The 22953-nt window shown below is 43.6% G+C and overlaps 1 protein-coding gene across 2 annotated transcripts in view; it reads right to left on the bottom strand.

The window, feature by feature from the left end:
• The window catches only part of ATP10B (ATPase phospholipid transporting 10B (putative)), a 479113-nt gene that overhangs the window by 126544 nt on the left and 329616 nt on the right, over positions 1-22953 (bottom strand). For both annotated transcript variants that reach the window (XM_056516674.1, XM_056516673.1), the window contains 2 exons: positions 17946-18218; positions 12596-12790 (listed from right to left, as the gene is read on the bottom strand). In XM_056516674.1, coding sequence (XP_056372649.1) covers positions 12596-12790; positions 17946-18208 — 458 coding nt within the window. In that variant the 5' untranslated portion in view covers positions 18209-18218. The remainder of the gene's footprint in view (positions 1-12595; positions 12791-17945; positions 18219-22953) is intronic.

Below are 22953 nucleotides of genomic sequence, written 5' to 3'. Positions count from 1 at the left end.
CAGGGGTGGCTGATTTTACAACGGTTCTGACATAAGCGCAAAAAAAATAAATACCCACTTGTGACCCCATTTTGGAAACTACACCCCTCACGGAACGTAACAAGGGGTATAGTGAGCTTTAACACCCCACAGGTGTTTGACGAATTTCCGTTAAAGTTGGATGGGAAAATGAAGATTTTTTTTTTTCTTCACTAAAATGCTGGTTTTACCCAAAATTTTTAATTTTCACAAGAAAAAATAGGAAACAGCCCCCCAAAATTTGTAACCCACACATGGGGTATTTCCATACTCAAAAGAAATGGGGTTATAAATTTTCGTGGGCAATTTCTCCTATTACACCTTGTAAAAATGTAACATTTGGGGAAAAAACTGCATTTTTGTCCAAAAATTTTTTGGGGACTTACCGTAAAATCTCTTTCTCGAAGGATCCATTGGGGGACACAGAACCTTGGGTATATGCTGCTGTCTCTAGGAGGTTCGACACTATGGAAACCAAAAAGTCGGCTCCTCCCAGCAGGATATACCCGCCTCCAGGCCACTGAGCAATTCAGTTTTAGTCCCAGAGCAATAGGAAGAGACCGACAGGTCAAAGGAAAAAAAACATGAACTGTCCGAGAATCAAAAGAAAAATCAACTGAACACTCCCTCGGACAGATAACTGAAAAGGAACCCCAGAAGAGGGCGGGAGCTGTGTCCCCCAATGGATCCTTCGAGAAAGAGATTTTACGGTAAGTCCAAAAAATCTCCTTTTCTCTATCGGCTCCATTGAGGGACACAGAACCTTGGGACGTACCAAAGCCGTCCCTTGGGGGGGGGGGGGGGCAGAGAAAAAAGGTCAGGCAGTCGGCTGTACCACCACCGCCTACAACACTTTACGGCCCAGACTAGCATCAGCTGATGCAAAGGTATGAACCTGGTAAAATCTCTACAAAGTGTGCAAAGACGACCAGGTGGCCGCTATACAGATCTGTAAGGCCGAGACCTCATTTCGGAGAGCCCAGGATTCTCCCACAGAGCAGGTGGAATGAGCCAAAACCGTGAAGGGTGGGAGGGTGGGACCCTCCCACCTTGCAAGTGGGACCCTCCCACCTTGCAACGGTAAGCTTCCGATCGGATCCACCGAGAAATGGTGGCCTTGGAAGCAGGCTGTCCCTTCAGACGACCTTCCGTAAAACGTAAAAAGAATCGCACTGACGAAGGAAGAGGCGAAAGAAAGATAAGTCCGAACAGTGTGTACCACATCCAATTTGTGGAGTAAGCGCTCCCTGGAATGAGAAGGAGCGGGACAAAAGGACGGAAGGACAATGTCCTTGTTGAGATGAAAAGGCAAAACGACCTTAGGTAAAAAGGACGGATCTGGCAGGAACACAACCTTGTCCTGATGAACTATCAGGAAAGGAGAACGGCAGAAAAGAGCTGCTAGTTCAGATACTCTCCTAATGGAAGTAATAGCCATAAGAAAAACCACCTTCCAGGATGGGAGACGAAGGGGAACCTCCCTAAGAGGCTCAAAAGGTGCATCCTGGAGGACGTCACGCCCTGAAGGACGGTCTGGACATGTGAATTGGAAGTCAGAGGATGCTGAAGAGAATGGAAAGGGCCGAAACCTGACCCTCAAAGGAGCTGAGAGCCAGCCCTTGTTCCAACCCCGACTGCAAAAAGGAGACGGGGAACGGAAAAAGATAACTGGAGAAAGAAGTCTGAGAAAGTAAACCCGCCAGCTACGGTGATAAATCTTCGCAAAGAAGGATTTGCGAGCCCTGATCATGGTGCGAATGACCTGCTAAGGAAGCCGCGGCCCCTTAGAACCGCCACGCCGCCACGCCGTCAAATGCAGCGACTGTATATAGGGGTGACAAAGTGGACCCTGACAGTAGGTCTGGACGAAGTGGGAGACGGAACGGAACGTCGTCCAGAAGCCAGATCACGTCGGCGTACCATGCCCTTCGGGGCTAGTCTGGAACCACCAGAATGGCGGAAACTCCTTCCACCTAGAGCTTCCTCCGAACCCTGGAAGAAGGGGGAGGGGATGGAACAGATAGGGCAGGACAAAGCTCGACCACGGAATTACTAGGGCATCCACGGCTAGAGCCGTAGTCCCTGGACTTTGACACAAACGTCGGAATCTTCCGGACGTGTCGAGACACGAAGAAATCCCCGTCCGGGGTCCCCCAGAGGTCGCAGATCTGTGCGAACACCTCCGGAAGAAGAGACCATTCTCCGGGGTCGACTGAGGACCGACTGAGGAAAAACATTTCCCTGTTGAGCACTCCCGGAATGAGACTCGCCGAAATGACCAGAACTTCATGTTCCGCCCAGAGGAGGATCTTAGTCACCTGCAAAATGATGTACGCCACGGCCGTGGCGTTGTCCGACTGGACACGGACAGGGTGGCCCTAAAGCAGGGACTCCCAATGCTTCAGACAAGATATATCGCCCTCAGATCCCGGATGTTTATGGAAAGAAGGGCTTCTTGGGGAGGCCAGAGGCCTTGAACCGTCTGATTCCTGAAAACACTCCCCCAGCCCGACAGGCTGGCATCTGTCGTGACCACCTGCCAGTGGAGGGGAAGGAACGAACGCCCCTGAAGAAGAAGGGGGAGCTGAGCCACCAGCGCAGGGACCGACGGGTCCGAAAAGGTCCGAAAATCTTGCGATCGAGAGAGAGAGGACCTGTCCCACCGGGCAGAATCGCCAGCTGAAGAGGACGTAATGAAACTGGGCAAACGGTACGGCCTCCATGGATGCCACCATCCGACCCAGGACTTCCATGCAAGTACGGATAGAGACCGGGGGTGGAATTCTGAGTTGAAACTGAAGCCCCAAAAGGGCCAGAGACTGGGTGGGGGAGAGAACAGACTTGTCTCGGTTGATCATCCAACCGAAGTGACAAAAGGTCTGAAGAGGGAAGCTCACAGTCTCCCGAGCCTGGGCTCTGGTGGAGGCCTTGATGAGGAGGTCATCCAAGAAGGAATCACTGAGACACCCCGCGACCGTAGTAGGGCTATGACGGGTGCCAAGACCTTGGTAAAGACCCGCGGAGCAGTGGCCAGACGGAAGGGAAGGGCCACAACCGAAAAAGACCCTCCGGAACCGCAAGCGGAGGTACCGCTGATGGCCGGGAAATATGGGAATCTGGAGGTAGGCTCTTAGATATCCACTGAGGAAAGAAACTCCCCTTGATCCATAGACGCCACCACTGATCAGAGATATTCCATTCGGAAATGGCGGATTAGAAGGTGCTGACTGAGACGCTTGAAATCCAAGAAGGGTCGCACAGAACCGCCCTACTTGGGAACCCCGAAAGCACTCCCTGGAAGGGACCGGGACAATTACTCCCTGGCTGAGAAGGGACTGAAGCGCCCCCTGAATTTCCCCCACTAGCGAAAGGGACCGGGGGGCTCCGGAAGAGAAACAATTTCGATCCGGTATCCGTTGAACACCACGTCCCTGACCCAGGAGTCTTGAATGTGCGCTGCCCAGACGTTTTGGAAAAATAAAAGACGACCTCCCACCCGAGAAAAATTTGCGGGTTGGAGTGTCCCTTCATGCGGAAGTGGGTTTGCGGGTGCCAGACTTGGCTGCAAAACGACCGGAATGAATTTCCGATTTTCGAGAAGGGCGCGCCCGGAAGGAGGGAACCAATTTGTCCTGTGATGGCGCCTGCCCCGACCCATTATTGGGACCAGAAGTCCGAAAGGACCGAAAAGAAATGACTTCCTACGGGAAGTAGTGCGAGCCCTATTGTAAGGTAATAAGGAACTCTTGCAGCCCGTCGCCTCAGAGATGATCTCATCAAGGTGCTTGCCAAAAAGTCGGGAGCCAGCAAATGGAAGCTCGGTAAGAGACTTCTCTGAAGCAGCATCCACGTCCCATGCCTTAAGCCACCTGGAGCGACGGAGGCAGCACAACGGACTGACTGCATGGAAGCAGAACATGGAAAGTCGCCAGCCTTGGAGCACTGGAGCGCTAGGTCAGACGGTTCCTCCGGAGGAGATACAGAAGGAATACCTTGACGGAGTTGGGAGCACCAAACTGAGAGTGCCTTCCGACACCCAGGCAGAAGCAAAGGCAGGAAGCAGAGAGGAACTCGCCGCTACAAATTCAAACTTTGCCAAGGTCTCTACCCTCCTCGTCTGCCGAATCCTTGAAGGGAGCCGCATCCGCCAGCGGCAGAGTCATAGCCCTAGAGAGGCGTGAGAGTGGTGGTTTCCCCAAAGGAGGAGAAGTCCACTTTGACATGAGGTCCTTGGCGAAAGGATACCGCGCCTGAACCTTCTTTGCTTCCTGAAACCTCTTGTCAGGATGCCTCACGGCGGATTCCAGCATCCAACATCTTGGGAGCTGGACGGGCACGATGAAAGGATACTTCTGGAACTACGTCCGAAGATCCTGGGTCCTCTAGATGGAAGGTGTCTCTTATGGCAAAAGCCAATGAGTTCACCATGTCAGCCAAATCCGATCGGTCCTCTGAATCAGATGCCGAATGGGAAACTTCATCCGCAAATTCTCCAGGAGAATGGGAGCGTGTTTAGGTGGCCCTGGATGAGGGAGAGGCCGACCTGGTACGCAGGTCTGGGGAGCCAGAGCGGCGACCATGAGAGCGTCCTCTGGAAGAGAGAAGCCTGCAACCTGCGGAGTGATTCCTCAGAGAGGAGCATCCATGCCTGCCAGCGGTCAGCATAGGTGGAAGAGAAACGGGTCCCTCTGGAGGGCCGGTGAGGAAACCCAGGCTGGGGGGATGTCCGAACCCACAGGGTCTGCGGAACAGAAACGACCAGGGGTCTGGGGGAGCAGTGGTGCAGGCAGAGCAAGTTGGTTCTGCAGAATCAGACATTTTAGAGTTAAAAGCCTTAAAGTGCAATAGGCAAAAAGAAAACAGCCTCCTCAAGTCTGTGACCCTTAACCAGGCAGCTGCTGGAGAGAACTCCTGTGAACTAGTTGGAAAATTGGACTAAGGATCAGGGGAGGGGGGCCGGGCTAGTATAAGGCACACTGATTGGCTGAGAAAAAAATCCTCTCCCTGCGCGCGCAAAGCGCTTGTTCGTGCCGGTGTGAGGTGGATTTTTGCGCCCCCGTAGATCCATGCGTCCGCTCCTCCCCCAGCTCTCCGAACATTTCTGAAGCTAGATCTGGGGCAAGGGGAAGAAGGAGGTACACGCCCCCTCCCTGAGGACATAGATCTCCACGGCAGGTCCCTCCCTCATCTGCTCGAGCATAGGACGTAAATCTCCACGGCAGGTCCCCTCCCTCATCTCCCCTCCCTCATTACATAGAGCAGTGCTCCCAATGAGCTCTATGTGTAAAGGGGGACATACTGTACGGGCTCTTTAGCCCGTGCAGTATGTCCTCCTTTAGCCCCTGCAGTATGTCCCCCTTTAGCCCGTGCAGTATGTCCCCCTTTAGCCCCTGCAGTATGTCCTCCTTTAGCCCCTGCAGTATGTCCCCCTTTAGCCCGTGCAGTATGTCCCCCTTTAGCCCGTGCAGTATGTCCCCTTTACACATAGAGCTCATTGGGAGCACTGCTCTATGTCCTCAGCTCGGGGAGATGAGGGAGGGGACCTGCCGTGGAGCTCTATGTCCTCAGGGAGGGGACCTGCCGTGGCGATCTATGTCCTCAGGGAGGGGGCGTGCCGTAGAGATCTGTGTCCAGCCGAGCTCAGGGAGGGGAGATGAGGGAGATGGCGTGTACTTCTCTCTCCCCTTGCTCTGCCCTCCCCAGTTCTAGTTTCGGAAATGTTCGGAGAGCTGGGGGAGGAGCAGACGCATGGATCTACGGGGGCGCAAAAATCCACCTCACACCAGAGAACAGTGCAAGGCGGTGGGCGGAGCTATCCCGCACTACAGTGAAGCCCCTGTAATGGCGCCTGCTCCCGGCCCCGGGCGCATATGCGAACCGCATATGCAAAAGTCGGGAGGGGACAGAGATAACCCGCCGGCAGTTTCCCAGCTTACAGCGGCCAGCGCACACACGCGGCCGCTGAATACAAAGTGAAAGTAAAAACGCTGTTGCCACTGAAGCCGGCAGCCACACATAGTGAAGCCTGGACCGGAGTGCAGGGAAAATAACCACACAGAAGCACCACTGTACATATGAATAAAGAAAGCCCCACTGTGCATTCCCCACATGAATATACATTCCCCACATGAATAAAGAAAGCCCCTTTCCAAATAAAAAGGGGGGCTCCATATAGAGAATAAGGAGGGAACAATACCCTCCAGGCAGACCCCCAGAAAATAGTATAAGAGTGGTCACAAGTCAGGGGTCTCCAGAGGTTGCAAGGGCTCATCCAGGACCTGTAGAGAGAGGGCGATATACTCACCTTGTCTGAAGAACTTACCTCATGGAGTCTTCAGTCATGGAGTCTTCAGTCAGCATTATCACCTGCAGCAAGCCAAGCTCATAGCGAGGCAAACAGGGAGGTAGGGGGACCCGGACCCATGAGGTACAACCCCAAGCACTGACCTTTGGCGAGAGGGGGTTAACAGTACATCCAAGATGCCTGCCACCTCTCGCAATGGGGAAACAGTGAACATTGCGTTCCTAAGTCCCCACCTGAAAACAGAAATAAAAAGGAATAAAGAACTAACACATTCCCTAAACCTAAAAAATGTAAAAATTTGAGACCTGGTCTGGAGAACACCAGACCATGTCCACCTCCTTGCTAAGTGGCCTGGAGGCAGGTATATTCTGCTGGGAGGAGCCGACTTTTTGGTTTCCATAGTGTCTAACCTCCTAGAGACAGCAGCATATACCCAAGGTTCTGTGTCCCCCAATGGAGCCCATAGAGAAAAAAAAAATTCTTCATCTACACATCCGACTTTTAACAAAAAGTCGTCAAACACCTGTGGAGTGTTAAGGCTCACTGTACCCCTTGTTACATTCCTTGAGGGGTGTAGTTTCCAAAATAGTAAGCCATTTTTTTTTTCTTTTTTTTTCCTGTTCTGGCACCATAGGGGCTTACTAAATGTGACATGCCCCCCAAAAACAATTTCAGCAAAATTTGCTTTCCAAAAGCCAAATGTGACTCCTTCTCTTCTGAGCATTGTAGTTCAGTCGCAGGCATTTTACGTCCTAACATCGGGTATTTCCATACTCAGAAGAGATGGGGTTACACATTTTGGGGGGCATTTTCTCCCATTACCCTTTGTAAAAATGGTAAATTTGGGAAAAAAATGCACTTTAGTGAAATTATTTTATTTTATTTACACATCAGATTTTAATGAAAAGTCATCAAACAAATGTGGGGTGTTAAGGCTCACTGTACCCCTTGTTATGTGCCTTGAGGGGTATAGTTTCCAAATTAGTATGCCTTGTGTTTTTTTTTTGCTATTCTGGCACCATAGGAGCTTCCTATATGTGACATGCCCCTACAAAACCAATTCAGAAAAACTCTCTCCAAAATCCCATTGTCTCTACTTCCCTTCTGAGCCCTCTACTGCGCTCGCCGAGCACTTCACATACACATATGAGGTATTTCCTTACTCTAGAGAAATTGGGTTGCAAATTCTGGTGGGCTTTTTCTCCTATTACCCCTTGTAAAAATTCAAAACTGGGTTTACAAGAAGCAAGTGTAAAAAATGAAGATTTAGAATTTTCTCCTTCACTTTACTGCTATTCCTGTGAAACACCTAAAGGGTTAACAAGCTTTCTGAATGTAATTTTGAAAACTTTGAGGGGTGCAGTTTTTATAATGGGGTAATTCATGGGGTATTTCTAGGATGAAGGCCCCCTCAAATCCACTTCAAAACTGAACTGGTCCCTCAAAAATTTCAATTTTGAAAATTGTGTGAAAAATTTGAAAATTGCTGCAGAACTTTGAAGCCCTCTGATGTCTTCCAAAAGTAAAAACATGTCAACTTTATGATGCAAACATAAAGTAGACATATTGTATATGTGAATCAATATATAATTATATTTGAAATGTCTATTTTCCTGACAAGCAGAGAGCTTCAATGTTTGAAAAATGCTAAATTTAAAAATTTTTCATCAAATTTTGGAATTTTTTACTTAATAAATGATGCAAGTTTCGACAAAAAATTTACAGCTAACAAAGTAGAATAAAAAAAATCTCATAGTCAAATTTATAAGTAAAAGCATTCCAGAGTTATTAATGCATAAAGTGATAGAGGTCAGATTTGAAAAAAAAAATGCTCCCGTCCTTAGGGTCATAATGGGCTTCATCCCCAAGGGGTTAAAGGGGTACTCCGGTGGAAAACTTTTTTTTTAAATCAACTGGGGCCAGGAAGTTAAACAGATTTGTAAATTCCGTCTATTAAAAAATCTTAATACTTCCAGTACTTATTAGCTGCTGAATACTACAAAGGAAATTCTTTTATTTTTGGAACAGAGAGCTCTCTGCTGACTTCACGAGCACAGTGCTCTCCGCTGACATCTCTGTCCATTTTAGGAACTATCCAGAGCAGCATATGTTTGCTATGGGGATTTTCTCGTACTCTGGACAGTTCTTAAAATGGACAGAGATATCAGCAGAGAGGATGCGGTTGTACATTTGGTACACGACTTCCTCCAATGTACAGGCAAAAAAGATGATTTGATCATATTCATCTGTGAAGCCCTCAGATTCATTTTATCTAACAGCACTTTCAATGATCAGTGGTACAGACAGGACACCGGGACCCCGATGGGGACACACGATTCCTTGGATGTCAGGTTAAAAGTTGTAAACAACACACTTATTTGTGAGGGATATAGAAAAGAAGTGGCTAGAAATACTCTGTTATATTATAAAAGTTCATACCCAGCATCAGTAAAGAAAGGGATCCCATATGGGCAATTTACTAGATTGAAGAGAATGAACACTAAAGATAGTTCTTATAACCAACAGGCAGAGGAATTATCTGAAAGACTGCCAGAAAGAAAATACACAGATGAACGTATAGAAACTAGCAAACAGAAAGCTAATTTAATTAAAAGGAAGAAGCATTAAGAAAATGAAAAGGTTTGCATTTACCTTTGGTAATTCACCTATTAATTATAAAATTGAACAAGCCATAAGAAAAAACTGGTACATCATAGAAACAGATGAAGACCTAAGACCTATAGCTAAAAATAAAGCCCTTGTAGTAAACAGAAAAAAATATAACAATAGGGAATGTACTTAAGAAACAGAGTGAAATAAAAAAAAGAGCAGGCTGAAAAAAACTGGTTAAAAGATCTAGCACCAAAAAGCAATTTAAAAAGTAAGAATTGTAAATTGTGTGCATATAATATGGGCAGTAAGTTCCTAAAAATAGGTAATGTTGAACATACTGTAAAAGATCTGATTTCATGACGATCTTATTACGTAGTATATGTCATTTTCTGTCCGTGTGGCTTTTATTATGTCGGATAGACTATCAGACAGTTCCTTAACTCAGATTAAAGAACACTTTTACTCTATCTATCTGTTCTGGTGAGGGAGCTACGTCTGATTTCCCACGGGGTTGAGTCACACGGAGGAAATCCTGAGGTTTTATGATTTGCGGGACTAGAAAAAGTCCTGATGGAACCCGGAGTGCAGCGGCAGAAAAAACTGTTGCAGAAGAAATCAAAGGGGATAATCAGGACAGATGCTAAAGGACCCCTTAGATTTAATGACAGAGTTGATTTGAGTTCTTTTATTTGACTTTACCATTACAGCTATTTAGTTCAGATATCGTATTGTCACATGATGTGGTGATGAAAATGGGTGATTGGGTTGTTAATGTCTCCTGCCGACATAAACGTATGTGTTTGATCCATTTACTATGAGGCCAGATGAAGCATTAAGAGGTGCAAAACGGCTTCTGTAGCTTTGTGGTACCCCTCTGTATGCATCTACCCCTACTTTGTAATGCGAGTATATATCGAGAATAAAAGAAGAATCTGACTATAGAATGGTGAGTGCCGGCTATCTAATTATCTTATGAACGCTTTTGAAGTTACCTGTTGCTGTTTGTCAGAGCACCACTAGTAATCAGTCAGTGGAGACTTACCGTACTTGTCTGGTTGTTGTATTGCACAGTAGCAGTGCTGGATCATGCAGCGGCAGTGCTGGACTATCAATCTATCTCGGCTTCAACACAGTTGTGAACATAATAGCTGTAATAGTTACCATGGGTTACCCTATGTCACCATATGTCACCATAACAGCCTTAAAAACACTTTAAAACTACTACAGTGTTAGACAGGGGTTTGGAGTTGTTAGGCAGTGCTTAGGGGCTTATTTCATTGCCGGTTTGAGTCAAACTGAGCCGAACCAAACTCACAATTTCCAAAAAGTTCGGCAAGTCCGGCGAACAAAACTCTTCAAAAGTTCGCTTAACTCTAATCAGGATCCTGTTACTGTGAGTTATACCTTAAAGAGTAGTACAAAAGCTATTTGTATAACCAACCAGGGCTAGTACAACTCTCTTCAGAGCCCCTTTAGCATCTGTACAATCTGCCCTTGTAAAGCAACATAAAGCAAATCAATCTATATATATATAAAACTCAATGTGTGTGTGTATGTATGTATGTGTGTATGTTCCACAAAAACGTCCAAACGGCTAAAGATATTACCATGACACTTGGCACACATGTTACTTATATGTCAACAACAAACATAGGATAGGTAATTTAACCCTTACTCACCCCCATTTGCCAGGGGCGGGGTTTATGTTTAAAGTCACATACAAGTCAATGGGAAATATATGTTACTGCATAACTTCCAAATGGGTTGAGATATTTCGATAATACTTGGTCACATGTTACTTATATGACCATTTAAAATATAGGATAGTTAATTTAACCCTTGACTACCCCCATTTGTGAGTGTCTGGGTTTTTGTTTAAAGTCCCATGCAAATCAATGGGAAATTTATGTTCCCACATAACTTCTATACGGCTGGAGATATTTCAATACCTGGTACACATGATGAGTCGGGATAGGAGGTCGGGATAGGAGGACCGGGATAGGAGGACCGGGATAGGAGGACCGGGATAGGAGGACCGGGATAGGAGGACCGGGATAGGAGGACCGGGATAGGAGGACCGGGATAGGAGGACCGGGATAGGAGGACCGGGATAGGAGGACCGGGATAGGAGGACCAGGATAGGAGGACCAGGATAGGAGGACGGGATAGGAGGTCGGGAAAAGGAGGTTTGGATAGGAGGTCGGGATAGGAGGTTGAGACAGGAGGACGGGAAAGGAGGTTGGGATAGGAGGTCGGGATAGGAGGTCGGGATAGGAGGTCGGGATAGGAGGACAGGATATGGGGTTGGGATAGGACAACAATATATGAGGACGGAATATGAAGTCAAAAGCTTCCTCCTTTGTTTATTTTCCTCCCCAACAAGGATTAGAAAGGAAAAACCGGGCAATGCCGGGTACTCAGCTAGTCTGTATATATAAAACTCAATGTGTGTGTGTATGTTCCAGCATCACGTCCAAACAGCTAAAGATATTAACATGAAACTTGCCACACATGATACTTATATATCAACAACAAACATAGGATAGGTAATTTAACCCTTACTCACCCCCATTTGCCAGGGGCGGGGTTTTTGTTTCAAATCCCATACAAGTCTATGGGAAATATATGTTACTGTATAACTTCCAAACTGCTGGAGATATTTCGATAATACTTTGTCACGTTACTTATATGTCCACTTAAAATATAGGATAGTTCATTTAAGCCTTAACTACCCCCATTTGTGAGGGTCGGGAGTTTTGTTTAAAGTCCCATTAAAATCAATGGGAAATGTATGTTCCCACATAACTTCTGTACGTCTGGACCTATTTCAATACCTGGTACACATATTACGGGTCGGGATAGGAGGTCGGGATAGGAGGTCGGGATAGGAGGTCAAGATAGGAGGACGGGATAGGAGGTCAAGATAGGAGGTCGAGATAGGAGGTCGAGATAGGAGGTCAGGATAGGAGGTCAGGATAGGAGGTCAGGATAGGAGGTCAGGATAGGAGGTCAGGATAGGAGGTCGAGATAGGAGGTCGAGATAGGAGGAAGGGATAGGAGGAAGGGATAGGAGGAAGGGATAGGAGGAAGGGATAGGAGGAAGGGATAGGAGGAAGGGATAGGAGGAAGGGATAGGAGGAAGGGATAGGAGGAAGGGATAGGAGGAAGGGATAGGAGATCGATAGGAGGATGGGATAGGAGGACTGGATAGGATGTCGAGATAGGAGGATGGGACAGGACGGGATAGGAGGGCGAGATAGGAGGTCGAGATAGGAGGACGGGATAGGAGGACGGGATAGGAGGATGGGATAGGAGGTCAGGATAGGAGGATAGAATAGGAGGACGGGATAGGAGGAAGGGATAGGAGGACGGGATAAGAGGACGGGATAAGAGGACGGGATAGGAGGTCGGGATAGGAGGTCGGGATAGGAGGTCGGGATAGGAGGTCGGGATAGGAGGTCGGGATAGGAGGTCGGGATAGGAGGTCGGGATAGGAGGTCGGGATATGACAACAATATATGAGGACGGGATGTGAAGTCAAAAGCTTCCTCCTTTGTTTATTTTCCTCCCCAACAAGGATTAGGAAGGAAAAACTGGGCAACTCTGGGTACTCAGCTAGTATTCCATAAGTTCCATGAGCATAATGAGTAAATGTCTTACTTGTTATATACATAGGTTTTCCTCAAATTGATCTTCCTATCATTGAGGTATCTCTTATAATCTTCCACACCATCCTTAAATGCAATGACCAGCATTACTATGACAAGTGGCACCATAGTGATCTCCTTATGAAACACTTCAATTTGAGGCATCCAGTTCAAGATAGCAAGGAAAAGAAAGTAGAGGTTTGCAGACCTGTGTGGGACAAAGGTGAAAACATCAATGGAGCTATCTCTAAACACAGATAACAGAAGGCATCACTGATTTAATCAAACTGAATATCAGTATATTGTATATAAGTATATATTCTGCTGAGAATTACTGATTGAAAAGAAAATCGCCCCATAAAATGTCAGTGAATGTAGGTTCATCTATCATAACCACAGATAATTATCTATATCAGGGGCTGTAATGGATATACAAGCTGTTTCTTAACAAAGCTATTTCCACTTATAAATAATACTCAATTTGTATTGTCAGTCTGGCTTCTGAAGTTATCTGAATTAATCCAGCAATTTCACCAATGGATGGTGCTAGGATATAAATTATAACCCAACTATTCAGGATAAAGACATAAAACAAAACAAAAAAAAAAAAAACATAGATGCCTCCTTACAGAAAAAACAAACAAACGTTATTTTTCCCCCTAACTCCTGTGAGTTTGTTGTTACACACGTGTATTTTTATTTATTTATTTTTCCTCCATTAAATTGAATAGAATTTTCCCAAGAGACAGTTATCACCTACCCACAGGACAGGTAATAAGTCACTGCCTAGTTGTCTACCACTGACATGAATAGAAATGTTACAGTTGTGTTGCCCTTGTCAAGTCCTGGACACAGTCAACTACACTGTTCAAAAAATAAAAAGGGAACACTTAAACACCACAATGTAACTCCAAGTCAATCACACTTCTGTGAAATCACACTGTCCACTCAGGAAGCAACACTGATTGACAATCAATTTCACATGCTGTTGTGCAAATGGAACAGACAACAGGTGGAAATTATAGGCAATTAGCAAGACACCCCCAATAAAGGAATGGTTCTCGAGGTGGTGAACAAAGACCACTTTTCAGTTCTTATGCTTCCTGGCTGATTTTTTGGTCACTTTTGAATGCTGGTGGTGCTTTCACTCTATTAGTAGCATGAGATGGAGTCTACAACCCACACAAGTGGCTCAGGTAGTACAGCTCATCCAGGATGGCACATCAATGCGAGTTGTGGCAAGAAGGTTTGCTGTGTCTGTCAGCGTAGTGTCCAGAGCATGGAGGCTCTACCAGGAGACGTGGAGGAGGCAGTAAGAGGGCAAAAAGGAGCAGGAGAAGCACTGCCAGAGCCCTGCAAAATGACCTCCAGCAAGCCACAAATGTTCATGTGTCCACTGAAACGGTGAGAAACAGACTCCATGAGGGTGGTATGAGGGCCCGATGTCCACAGATGGGGGTTGTGCTTACAGTCCAACACTGTGCAGAATGTTTGGCATTTTCCAGAGAACACCAAGATTGGCAAATTCACCACTGGTGCCCTGTGCTCTCCACGCCATGGAGAATGTTCTGTTGCCTGCAACATCATCCATCATGACCGGTTTGGCTGTGGGTCAGTAATGGTATAGGGAGGCATTTCTTTGGGGGGCCGCACAGCACTCCATTTGCTTGGCAGAGGTAGCCTGATTGTCATTAGGTACCGAGATGAGATCCTCAGACCCCTTGTGAGACCATATGCTGGTGCGGTTGGCCCTAGGTTCCTCCTAATGCAAGACAATGCTAGACCTCATATGGATGGAGTGTGTCAGCAGTTCCTGCAAGAGTAAGGCATTGATGCTATGGACTGGCCTGCCCGTTCCCCAGACCTGAATCAGACTGAACACATCTGGGACATCAAGTCTCGCTCCATCCACCAATGCCACGTTGCACCACAGACTGTCCAGGAGTTGTCGGATGCTTAAGTCCAGGTCTGAGAGGAGATCCCTCAGGAGACCATCCGCCACCTCATCAGGAGCATGCCCAGGCATTGTAGGGAGGTCATACGGGCACGTGGAGGCCACACTTACTACTGAGCCTCATTTTGACTTGTTTTAAGGACATTACATCAAAGTTGGATCAGCTTGTAGTATGGTTTTCCACTTTGATTTTGAGTGTGACTCCATATCCAGACCTCCATGGGTTGATAAATTAGATTTCTATTGATAACTTTTGCGTGATTTTGTTGTCAACACATTCAACTATGTAAAGACGAAAGTATTTCATTTGATTAGTTCATTCATTCAGATCTAGGATGTGTTATCTTAGTGTTCCCTTCATTTTTTTGAGCAGTGTATAATACACTCATTCACTAAAAAAAACAAAAAAAAAACACCAGAAAGGAGTTGTTGGAATAAAATTAAACTTTATAGGAATATAATGATGATATATGTACAATACAGTACAGTACAATACAACTAAAAATCTTCCAAACTTAAATACACAAAGATCCACCCCGATTGAGAGGTCACATGACCGGAAATACAAAATACTACAAAACTTATGAACAATTATAATAATAATACAAAATACTACAAAACATTAAGTTATGTATTTTCAGTTTTGTATTTTCAGTCATGTGACCTCTCAATGGGGGTGGATCTTTGTGTATATAAGTTTGGAATATTTTAAGTTGTATCGAACTTTAGAATGAAGAATTATTATTATAATTAACATCTTTCCAGAACTTGTGGGCAGCGCTCAGTTATCCTCCGTGGTGGTGTATTTGTGGAGTTGGACTTTTACATAACACGCACTACAGCATGTCAGAGGAGGTAGCTGTGATCCATGTCTTTGTACATGTTGTGCTGAGATTAGCACAACCGCTCCAGGTGAGTCGTTTCTTGGCTCACTGGCTTGCTGGAACTAGTTGTTGTAAGGTATCACTCAAGGAAGTGCCTCTTGTTCTTTTATCACTACTAGGGTGACAGAGGGTCATATGTGCTGGCTTCATAGATCAGCACTCCAGTAGTTGGGGCAGTACTTCACTCTATAGCAAAGACAGGATTAAAGTGCTCACCAAAAGACCTCCATACTTAAACACGACCGTTGTCAGATCCCAACCAGAAACTGGATTTGTCATTATGGTGATTGTTCCAGTTAAGGTTTCCTGTTCACACCACCACTGAAAAAAAGGCATTGGCAATGGCACAGTGACACCAAATTTCCCTTTGCTAGTTGCCTGGAAATAGTCTGGGCAAATTCAGGGGTGTGCACTATAAGTCCCACCTGTTGTCTGGACAGCAAGAAATCAATAGGAGCTGCTCATGCTTGTCAGCAGATCAAATGATCCTTTCTACTGGTGGCCTGTCTGACCCGTCCTGAGCCTGTTTGGTCACGACAGCCTAGATGGTGGGCAATTCATTGAAATGTCTATCTAGCTTCTCTCAGTCCAATAATGAGTCCTCTCTCAATGTCTGTCAACTAGGCAATATGTCTTTGAATGTATTGTAGAGCCATGTCTAGCAGTTGACGATCTCTCGCCAAAAGGTTCACTACCCTAAAGTAGCCTCTGAAAGCCTTTATTACAGGGCAGTGGAGGACACATCTGACTACACCTGTAATCATTTACATAAGTGTCTGAGACCTAACTGCATGAAAAAGTTTTCAGCAATTCAAAAATTCGATCTGGATGTGTCTTATTTTATTTTTATTCTTTTTTTTTTTATGTGTTTCAAGTGTATGTAATATGTGCAAGCATAGTAATCCTTAACAATAGGGGGGGAAAAAAGCCTGGATGATAACTTGTGATTCCAGATTGTGTCCAAATGACTTTGGATGAGTCAGAAAATAAAAGAAGATGTATTCAATATAATTCCAGATAATCCGGATCTATACTGATAAAACTAAGGAATTACAGCCAAAGAATTGGGGGATATTTAAAACAAAAGAACCTTAAAGCCCATTAAGTAAGACTGAAGGAAATTAACAGAACTATATCCAAGAAAATATAAGACTTTTATAAGAACAAGTCATACAAATGGATTTGCAAGATAAAGACTAATGTATTTATTTTCTGATCTTTAAAGTTAAAGTTAGAGTACATCCTTTTAAAATTATAAATCCTTGGAAAATTGTAAATCCCTCAGCTTTCTCTGAGAAATTCCAGTGGGTAGTAATGGTGACCATAATGGTCTGCTCCAAAATTATAATATATATGTGTGTGTGTGTATAAAAAAAAAAAAAAAAATATATATATATATATATATATATATATATATATATATATATATATACACACACACACACACACACACACACATATATATATATTATAATTTTGGAGCAGACCATTATGGTCACCATTACTACCCACTGGAATTGTCCTACAATTTTCCTGGTATCTTAAAAGGCAAATAGGACTTGTTATGTCGTGAATAATTTGACAGGAGGAAAAACTCAAAGGACTTAAAGTACAGTCCCTGAGGATCATTTACAAATTAAAGGGATTTGCTCTTGATAACATGGCTCATAAACATTTACATTGCTTAATCCAAAATCAAAGGGAATGCATATTATATTTTAGATTCTGGAATTAAATGTAATCCTGTAGAAGATAAATAGTTATTTTTAATTGTTTAGCTATTTTAAATTTAATTATTACTTTATTATTTTTATAAATAAAAAAAATAACCTCTTTCCTCTATAGACAACACTATGCACATGCACCTTACGGAAGCTGAGATGAATAGGGAAAAAGGGTTAAGTCTACAGTATTTAGGGCTCCAATACAGCCTAATATCTGTGTTCATTGATACTAAAGTGACGATGAGCTCACCCAGGTAGCTTCACTGTGTTCCATATGGGAAAGGGCAACACCAACAACTAGTAAAGGACAAATCAAGTCTAGTAAAGAGCCATACAATGAAACTGATGCATTTATTCCAATAAAAAAAAAAAAATCAGCATGCAAGGTATGGTGCACCAAGTGTCTTGTTTCAGGTCCATGTAGCACCCTTGCTAATGTACTTTGTTCATCCTTTGCGATAATGTTCTTACAATGCCTTATCAAGATCTCCAGCAAGCAAATAGACCTAACTAGCTCTTTACTTACAATGAGATGACCCAGCTGATCATGTCCCAGTCTACACAAAGCTGGAAGTTAGCTAAAGAAAACTGGAAATGTCATTCTGTTCTGTGTTCACCAGTACCTTGTGCAAATTCAGGATTTTTTGTCACATAATAATTAGAATAAAGACACTTAAAAAAAGGGAGCTGAAACAATATAAGGTGAAGTTAATGTGGTTGTGTTATCCATAAAAGTCAAAGCAAATCAACATCCATTATAAAGAATATCAAGGTCTTCTAGATAGTTAGTAATGTTCCTACCTGTAAAATTGTTCAAAAAGGTTCTTTGGCAAAAATGTTAAAATTGAATATTTGGTAGTTTGAATTTTGTTTCCATCATAAAACCGGGCAACTTTTTTGCAGTCTCTTTCCCATTTTGTGTTATTAGCAAACACCACTCGTTGTTTTTTCAGGCTGTATATTGGACCCTTTCTCTTGTGTGAAAGCAGAGGAGTTCTTTCAGAAGAACATGAGGAGAAATCATTCAGCACAGCGCGTTTACAGCGATAAAAGCTTGAATCCATGGATGAGGTGCTGGACGAGAAAATGAAAAGTGACACACTATTATTAGATACAAAGTCCACATGCTGCATTTACTATTGTTTAACTTACTACTATGAAATACAAATGTTGCATTGAAAGTCCCATCATGATATGACCTTGTAGTATAGTGAGGCAGGAGAGAACTGCAAGTGTTTCAAAATGTGTCTGACCTTTCAGACATAACTGTATAGATGATAATAAGGAGTTTACATATATTAGTTCCATCACATGGGAAATGCTGCAAAAAGTATTTTTTGCAATCCGGTGTCTGGACCAGTCTGGTATCTCAACTGACACGCTGGATGCCTTAAACTATCCCATAAGGAACAAAACTGAGCCAGACAAGTGGGAAGAGGGCACAATAAATAATGATATTATTTAAGTAATTTTTAAGGTGTAGTAATAGCTAAAATAATAATAACACTTAAAATAAACAACAACACTATCAATAGATCCAATGGTCAGAGTTAATTTTTCCTATAGCTCTTTGTTTAACCAAATGTGCTAGTCCCTTCATATGTGTTCTTGGTAAAACAGGGTGGTAACCAATGTGGGCACCATTGCAGTTTTCATTGGAGTTGGCATTTAAATGACATCTTGCTAATCATATGAGATATATTGTTTGTGAAACTGTCACAAATGATTTACAGAATTTGAATGTTGCACCTTATAGGGGTACTCCACCGCTTTGAATAGGGGATAACATGTCTAGGGGTGGAGTACCCTTTTATGGTCTAAAAAGGACTGGGATCTATATGTGTTTTTTCCAGGTTTACACTAGACTGACACATTTAAACTGCATTTATTAGCAGACAAGTAATGAATTGCATTAGTATTATACACTTGGTTTGTAGTAGCGTGTGATATAACTTTACACTAAATTTATTTTTATTTACTTTAATGTTAGGAGTGGTATAATATTTTAAACTTTATATATGTACCCAGTCGCAAGGGCCCTGTGATTGAGTATAATTTTATATTGTAATGTACCGGTATTTCAATAAATAGGCACATTATCTACCTGGAGCACGGTCTTCCTGATATATCATAAAAATATGTATATATTTTTTTATATATTTAACAGACCTCATTAAGCACTAGTTTATTAATTTAACATCATGATATTCTTGAGGACTGGAATTTTGGTTTATTGTAGATATATCTTCAGCCAAAGTTTACTGCAAATCCACACAGATCTACCACTTAGAACATTGAAAACGCCTGGTGACGTCCAATGTGTGATGACATTTTCCCAAGAGGAAAATTTTCGAAGTTTTCCAAAAGAGGTCAAATTTAAGACATTACAGGGGTTACATTTTTTTTCTTGTTTAATTTCAGGTGTAAATGCATTATGTTACCATTTACGCCATAATTTGGAATAAAGCTTGTAATTTCAGATAAACACGAGTTAATGCTCTTTCTTCATCTGTGACAGCTGAACTCATAAATCATTTTTTGTCAGTTTTCGACTAATAATAGCTTTTTCATGGACGTACTACATGGTCTTCTGCTGTTCTGTGATTTATTGTTCAGTGAATACACCTGATGTCACAATGGATTTAATATAAACATCAGTGTATATTCTGCTCCTCTAGCAAATTTTCACATTATGTACCATTCCAGAAATAATTAAGGGTTCAGCGACCTATGCAAATTGATCAGGAACTTCAGCGAGGGAAAGCGAACAGATGAATACAATATCTATAATTAGACTTCATCTGGCTATTACAGAACAATACACATTGCTGAAATATTACTCCTGTAATTATGTGTTATAACTTTTTGCTAAGGCCCCGCTCATACTAGCATTAAAATATTGTAAAATATATAAAGGGGATGCAAATTATGCTTAATTGTTGTAGAATATAAAGTTATGCAACTTTCCGAAAAACTTTGTATTCAATTTCCTAACTTTAAGATATCTGCTTTTTTGAAGGTTGATGGAAATATTGGCCAGTCTAATTCTTAATGAAGACTTGTTAAACTTTTATAAATCTTGTGCATTCATAGAGCGTCTAGTCGTCATAAGGTGCCCATACACCTTAGACTAAAGTTGTCTGAACCCACCGACTTTGGACTACTTTCTAAAGTGTGCAGAGGCCTCCTGACTCTTCCCCAACATATATCAGTGGAGAGAAGGGTCAAGCATCTTGGATAATTGTTGCCCAACCCTGTTGTCCTGAGAGAGTTAAGTCACTGCCGGAGCCGTCTAGCTATGACTTTATCCTTTTCATAAAAGAAGCATAAATGTTTGGCTGTGCCGAATGTATAGGTGTATGGAAGGTCAGGAGAAATAACTGTCGGCAAAATGAATGTTCGGCCAACAGTTGTTGAAAGTGCATGGCCACCAAAATTATGAGATCTTGGATTTGAACAATACAAGAAGAAAACGAGGCTTATCTAAAGCTTATAAAGCCTTACAAAAAGTAGAATCACAGGTAAGAATTAATTTTCAAAAAAAATGGGAGGAAGATTTGGGTTGTAAAATTACAAAAGATTAATGGGCTAAAGTGTCTATATTTCCATCTAAAGCATCCCATTGTGTGTCACATCTGGAATCCTCCCGCAAGCTGACATACCGGTGGTATCTCACACCAGACAGGTTAGCAAAAATGAACCAAGCAAATTCTTCAACATGTTGGCAATGCCAGACGATGGAAGGTACATTTATACATGTTTGGTGGGAGTGCCAGGGAGTGCGCCGGCTGTAACTTCAATGTCAACCAGCGGCAGCTCATATGTGACACCTGCCGTTTGCTCAGGTTCTTTGAGGAAGCCACCTTACTAGTCAGTCACCAGGATTACGGGATGACGTCATTCCACTTATTCATTTACTACAACACGTGTTGGAAACGATGGCTGGTCAGGGCACTGGAGACTTGGCACCTACATCTCACGGCCACATGAGCCCTGTGGGGGCTCAACTGGAGGAGGAGGAGGAGGAGGGGGGGAGGGCACAGTGGAGCACAGTTTAGGTCTCGCGAGATGGGCGGTTTTTCTAGTCATCTGACAGGAGTGGAGGAGCAGGAGGAGCCAGAGGAGCTAGAGGGTTATGAGGAAGGCAAGACAGAGGACCCAGACACACTGTGGCAGTATGCAGTGGAGATGGAGGCAGGGAGTCCCTCGGAGTCACTTGCACAAATGGCAGGAAGCATACTCACTTGCTTGCGTAGTGACCGCCGAATTGTCACAATTCAGCAGCGGGATGACTTCTGGCTCTACACCTTATTGGACCCTTGTTACTGCCACAAAATGCAGGCCTTTTTTACACCCACTGAGAGGGAGGAAAAACTGACCTACTACAGAAACATCCTACGTAGACAGCTGTCCGATACCTATCTGCACCATTGTCTCTCGCAGTTCTGACTCGGGGGGGGGGGGGGGCCCTCTGCACTCCCCTTCCACTGTCATGGCTGCTGGGTAGGTGTAGGGTGGCATGAGCAGTACCAGCTCCATCGGCAGCAGCCTGAGTCTACAGTTGCTGATGAGTACCTTTCTTCCCTGGCATAGTGAAGCAACTCATCAGCAGCAGGTAGACCTGGAACAGGAAAAGAACCAGCAGGTGGTGGCATAAATTGACATGACCATGCCAACACACCTTGAAGATTCACTGGACTTCTGGGCAGCTGAACTTGATTTGTGGACACAACTAGCAGAGTTTGCCCTGGAAAAGCTGTCCTGTCTGGCCAGTAGTGTGCCATCAGAGCGAGCATTTAGTGCGGCAGGGCCCATAGTAATACCAAGGTGAACTCGTCTGTCCACGAAAAATGGAGAAAAATTACCTTTGTGAAGATGAATCAGGTATGGATCAGCCTGGATTTCCACCCACCAATGCCTGATGCAGAGTAGATTGCCCATGGTAACACACACCAACACTTCACAAATATGGATCACAAGTATTGAGGATATGTATTAGCTAAAACTCAACTTTTCTTAACATAAAATATATGTACCCAAAAATTTTTTTAAGTCAAACAAAAGGAAAGGTGTGCAAAAACCACCATGTGCCACCTACACCACCAAGTATTGATGTGATGCAAAGACCTCTAAAAAGGTGGATGGGAACAACGTATGGTCCATTGTAACCGGTGGGGGTAAAAACCTCCCCTGTAAGGCCCTACTCTCGCATTATTAATTCTCTTCTTGGTAAGTGTTACTAACCCTAAAAAGGGCGGCCCCACACAGGAACCTTTCCCTATCTCCACCTACAAACACTGCCATTTCATAGGGTATTAGTTTGGAATATAAGGTGTATTAAAGAAAGGAGGAAAAGAGTGGCAATTATGGTTAGAGTTAAGAACTACCTTCCAGCAATCATTATGTTTACTCGAAACCCACCTTACCAAGGAAACTGTACATTTAGTTAAAAAGAACTGGGCCAACCAGGAGTTTCATGCACTTGGGTCTAACTATTCAACAGGGGTTACTGTTCTAATACATGGGAAACTCAACATTAATGTGAAGATGGCACAATGTGATAAAAAGGGGAGATTCTTTTTTTTTTTATATGCAGAATGAAATAGAGTATATGTGGTGCTCACATTTATATATATCCTCCCATCATATTCACCAGAGGTATTGAAAATATTAATGGAGTTTTTGAATGGGAAGTAAAAGGATTTGAACATTATGGGTGATTTTAACTGTAATGGACAACAAAAGAGATCATAGGGGTGGTAGTGTTAGGGGAGGGAGAAATAGATTAGCAAACCTATGTGAAGAATTA

This window comes from Hyla sarda, chromosome 4, assembly GCF_029499605.1.
Source record: "Hyla sarda isolate aHylSar1 chromosome 4, aHylSar1.hap1, whole genome shotgun sequence".
NCBI classification, from domain to species: Eukaryota; Metazoa; Chordata; class Amphibia; order Anura; family Hylidae; genus Hyla; species Hyla sarda.
The sequence above is the reverse complement of the archived record's forward strand: the minus strand, read 5'-3'. Positions and strand labels throughout refer to the sequence as shown.